At 48.4% G+C, this 5,197-nt stretch overlaps 1 protein-coding gene across 1 annotated transcript; it reads right to left on the bottom strand.

Annotated features, from left to right (window-relative positions):
- Positions 1 to 398: 398 nt before the first annotated feature.
- Positions 399 to 1,209, bottom strand: LOC108864915 (uncharacterized). Its single transcript, XM_018641375.1, has 3 exons — positions 1,204 to 1,209; positions 956 to 1,104; positions 399 to 639 (listed from the first exon to the last, which is right to left on the bottom strand). Exons 1-3 carry the CDS (start codon positions 1,207 to 1,209, stop codon positions 399 to 401), a joined length of 396 nt encoding a protein of 131 aa, XP_018496891.1.
- Positions 1,210 to 5,197: the final 3,988 nt, after the last annotated feature.

The raw sequence follows: 5,197 nt of genomic DNA, 5'->3' as shown, positions 1-5,197 counted from the left end.
TTCCGTTCAAAAACAGAAGCCGTTCTTTTGTTCAAAACAAACCCCTTTATTTTGTAAAAAACACCGTCCTTCAGTCCTTTCGTTCTCTGTTGGACGATACCTACAGTCGGGACGACGGTGGGCACTGTCGAGTTACTAGCATCTCTGTCGCCTTCCATGCCGCTGCCACCAATTTGGAGCGGAACAACGAAGACCGGTGATAATGGATAGGATTAATTCTGAACTCGAGCAGCCCTATTTATAGGATGACCCGGCGACAGCAGCGCCGCTTCAATATATACAATAAATATACATAAAACTAATAAATACAATATATACATAAAACTAATAAATATTTGATCCAATAAATATACATGATACATACACATAATTATCGCGATCATCATCATCATGATGAACTAAGCTGATTCGGCTCCGACCAGCGGACCACAGCCCTCAACATGCTTGTGAAAATCGTACACGGTCCGTACGTTGGCCTTATTTCCAGGTTCCGCGACGCAGAACAGATTGCTCCGTTGAGCCGAGTGATAGGCCGTACAGCCCATTGGGGTTGTGGCGACGGCATCGAAGGCATTCGATGTAATGATTTTACGACCTGTTGGCGAGTCCGGCCTGTCGCAAGCGAGGAGCATGTTGCGTCTGAAAATATTCAGAGTATCGATCGTCGATTTCTAAGGGGTATGGTTTCTTATCGGACTCCCGGACTGACTCCATCGGTGATCAGCTTTTCGTATTTGCAGGAATTGATTTCTCGAATCGACGTCTTGTCGAATCAACGTTACTTCAAGCACGAACACCAACAAATCGTAGTAGGTGTAGTTGCCGATTCGGGGGCCAGGCATCAATTAGGTAAGACAACCAGTACGGAATTAGAGATTGAGGAAAAACTGGAGCCGGCGGTATAGGACCAACAGAACAAATGTCAGGATACTGTCTCTCCCTAATGATTACTTACAAGAAGCGTAGATCGCACGATAGTTTTTGCACCGGAAGCGAGTAGCACATGTCGTGGTCATTACACGCTTCGGTGAAAAAAGGCAGCCAAGGGTCGAAGTTCCATGCTGCAGTCCCGCAGCCGTTCTGTAAGACCTCGGGATTGGTTTCCTGCAAGTAGGAGCCGTCTTATGACGTATCTTTCGGGTTCGAAAATGACTCTGCGATTCGAGCGCAAAATAGTCCCGCGGATCATCCGCTTGGGCTCACATTCATCCCGAGGTACGGCCATGCGAAGATCACTGAGCACGGAAACCTGGAAAAAATATTGTGTCAGTGCAGAACTCAATTAAATAGACTTTCTTTAGCGTTTCTTCTCACTGGATTTTCTTTACGTGGTTGGCAGTAAGAAAATCTCATCACTTCATCTATTCGAGAATTGGAAGAGTCAGAAGCAGGAAAAATGTCAGACACCTTCCGGGAAGGAATGATGTCTGCGTCGAAACCGTTGAAATCCGCCGGTCATCCGCCGTGTGAACCCCGACGAACAGAGAAGGATAAACCTCAGGGAAGAAAGACAAGCCGTGCTGGAAGAGGCGGTGCAGATGGCAAATTATGCACTGAGCGCACTTGAGCAGAAAACTGGGAATCAGTCCGAAAAATAATCCCATGTACAAAAAATATCCGCCCTATCCACAAACATTCATCATTCAGATCAGTAGAGGAAATCCCGGTAGATGAAACTCCGCCGTATTTTCCCGTTTTATCTCGAATTCGCTCGTGGACGCTTTCTGGAGTTGATCACGCCGATTTCGCCTGACGTGAGGCCAATGGCACTTTGTATTAGCATGGGAGCGGAGCGTAAGGCGCTTGACGCGCGAACGAGAGCGTAGGAATCAGTGTATGTACCTAAAGTAACTCATCTCTCCTCGAGTGGCATGATTGCGAGATTAAATTGAACATTTGTAATTAGGTGATTCTGGGCTGCGGCCCGCGACTCATTGCCGAAAGGCCCGTGCGGCGCGCCGGTTTTTGGTAGACACCCCTGCTTTAAAGGTCTACTGGAATCGCTCACCTTCTTGGACGGGCCCGATCTTCCTTAACCTCCTGCCGGCGAGTGCGTATGAGAATGATGGCGAATTCTGATTGCCTTTGAGCACGAGGCCGTGAACAAGTCGAACGTGGAATGTACACCGCATCATATTGTTTGAGACACACTCGACACATGCCGGGCACATGGAAGAGGAGCGGTCTGCCTCGAGGAGTAGTTCTCAACAGAGAAATAATCCCTCTCCTCATTTGAAGTAATCTGGGGTTTCTCAGAACCTATCCGCGTAAATATCCCAAGAAATGTTCCGAATCAGGTCGGCATTAGCCATGCGAGTCGGCGGAGTTGATTTTCGCTTCTGCCTCCACCCTTGCCGCAACCGGATGATGATACCAGCATCCATTTCTCGTGTGGGGGCGGGTATCAAGCCCGTGAGAGAAAATCCCTAGCTGAAAAAGGTACCTAGTGGGGTGGGAGGTATGCGAACATGTATCCTTCGCCGCGATAGTACTCCGGTACTGAAGGTTTCGTCCTCGTTCGTGCTCATCCCGTGAGGGCGTACTCCGCCGATTACGTGGGTACCCATTCGGAGATTCATGCAGTCTTTAGTGTTCCTTCGTAAGTAATTAGTCTGTGAGGAATAACGAAAAACTGTAAGCGGGGAGCTTCCTGGAAAATCGAGCCCCAAAGAGGCCTTAGCGGTGTGAGCTGAGTCATTTGATAAATTCAGCGACTTCGCATACGGTGGAAAAAGTGCGAACAGACACGTTTCCATAAGGAAATCGAGCTCCTGAACGGACAAAGATCAGCCTTTTATATATATAGAAGGGTAGGGGGGATTGAGTCTTATCCCAGCTATAAACCTCTCGCTGAGCCTGGCGCCCTAGGCGGTCCACCTGCCTCGGCATTGGGCGCTCTGGATCGAGATGATCCCATGCTGCTCGCAGTCGAAGAGTTCAGTGTCGACAACTCGACCAGCAAGACGCCTTTGTCTTGGAAAACATGACTCGAGTCGTTACTGATCCCACCGCTGATTTGTCAAACCGCGCAAGAATTATGCGGAAGAAATGAATTCGGGGGACGCACCCCTGGATCAGAAAAAACTCCGTACGTCCCTCGGCTTTACTGGGTTTCATGCAAGGAGGATTCGGAACTACGCCCTGGTAGCGGCGCCGTCGAACCGGTTATATGGAGAAGTTCTATTCTTGTGGGGAACCTCAGAGCAAGAGGCATTTGATAAATTAAAAATGTGGCTGTCGAGCGAGCCTGTGATTCGGCCGTTCGATCCGAAGCTGCCAATCCGGATGACGGCGGGTGCGTCGGGCTCCGGCTGGGGGGCTGTCTTGGAGCAAGAAGGACGGCCAGTCGAGTGCTGCTCGGGGAAATGGAAGAGAAATGGGGTATCTCCAGGAACGCGCCAAAATTTTTTTTCAAATCCTGCTACTTGAAGATCAGGTGGGATTCAGGAGCTAATACAGGTAATTGCTATTGAAGTTACGTCCACCCATGGCAAGATTCGATTCATCGGCTCTTATGTAACGAATTCCGGTTACACCCAGCATGGGATGAACCGAGTAAGAGCAGTCTGCAGCGTAATCGACGATTTATGTATCACTGATTGGCCTGTCGTTGTAGTGGGTGATTTCAATTTGCCCAAAATTCCCTGGCCCGCCCCGATGCTTCCTGATGATCTTTCAATGGAAAACCGTTTCCTCAGCTGCATAACCAGCAATAGCTTGACTCAGCTCATTCTCAGTCCGAGTTCTTCTTCTCTGTACTGACCCCGATGTTATCAGTGTTTTGAACATCAGTCCACCAGCAGTAAAGTCTGATCATTTTGCCATCAGTTTCCTGGTCAAGATCTGCGTTCCTCGGCCGTTTGAGATCGAATCATGGGTGAGGGACTTTAGGCGCATGGATGAAGTTACTATCGCCTCACATCTGAAGGGGACTGGTCATCCTTCTCTAGGTCGTGCGACGGCATTCATTCGATGTATGATAAATTCGTCGATTGCTGCTTGTTCCTCATAGATAAATTCGTCCCCGTGCACTCTGTCCCAAGCGAGTAAAATTCGATCCGGGCCTATATATGTAGATCATCTCAAAAAGAGATTGACCGAAAACGGAAACTGTGACCGTTCACATGCCAAATTAGCGAAAGCCTTACGTAGGGAAAGAGTCATCAGTGAATCAATCATCAATTTTAAAGATTCTCGGTTGTTCTATAGGTATGCCAATAGTCGCATAAAGATGTCTGGACACCTTGGTCATCTGACTGTTGATGGTACGATAGTTGACGATCCACGAGACAAAGCCAGGCTCTTCGCTGACCAGTCCGCAATCGCCTTCGATTCATCTGGAAGCACCCGCCGCCCCAAACTCAATCGCTTCTCTCACGTGCCCTACCCCGACCGCCCACCAGAATTCACCGGAGAGGGAATACACGATCTACTAGTATCAATCTCAAATCAAAGACGAGAAGTAGTCCTGATGGTACATTCCTCAAGAGCTTCGCTATATTCTTGAGCGAACCCTTTTGATCATCTACAAGAAGTCGTTCGATGGATCGACTGTTCCTAGGGCCTTCAAACGTGCAATTGTGACTCCTATCCATAAAAAAAGGTCTATGACCGTTGTTGAGAATTACAGACCAATTTCTCAAACTTCGATATGTTGTTGTATAATGGAGAAACTATTGGCTGGTGACATAAAACGGTTCCTGAACAAAAATCTCCTCACCGATGACGCCCAACACGGCCTCGTCAAGTGCCGTTCTACTGCTACCCAGCTGACCCTCATGCTACAGGATTGGGCAGAAATCCGAAATTCTGGTGGTCAGCTACAATGCATATATTTCGACATAAAGTCTGCCTTTGATCGGGGCATGATTGTTCCTTCATCCTCTGAACGTGTCGTACGATACCTCCGAAGGCAGCGACGACTCCATCCAAGAGCCGACCTTCGATTCGCAATCCAACCAGTCAAAGACATGCTACCGCGATTCTTTGTGCCAGAACTCTCCATGGAAGAGCATCGAGACTCCAGATTCGAAGGTCATATCAGATTTGTCGACACTACTGATCTTCGCCAGGATCTGCTCAGGCACCTCGTCCTTAACTGCATTCTGATGCTTGATGCGACTCAAAACATCAGCATCGGCGAATTCTACGACTGCAGGAATCTTGCTCATCCGAATGTGGATGAGGAACAAGAAGA

Source organism: Galendromus occidentalis, unplaced genomic scaffold (genome assembly GCF_000255335.2).
Source record: "Galendromus occidentalis unplaced genomic scaffold, Mocc_1.1 scf7180000075744, whole genome shotgun sequence".
Taxonomy (NCBI): domain Eukaryota; kingdom Metazoa; phylum Arthropoda; class Arachnida; order Mesostigmata; family Phytoseiidae; genus Galendromus; species Galendromus occidentalis.
This window is presented reverse-complemented; position numbering and strand designations above follow the sequence as displayed.

What these genes read in the sequence shown, in the direction of transcription:
- LOC108864915 (XM_018641375.1), bottom strand. An exon ending in TCGTGCGATCTACGCTTCTT is followed by an intron (nt 640 to 955) that starts GTAAGTAATCAT and finishes GAATATTTTCAG; the next exon opens with ACGCAACATGCTCCTCGCTT.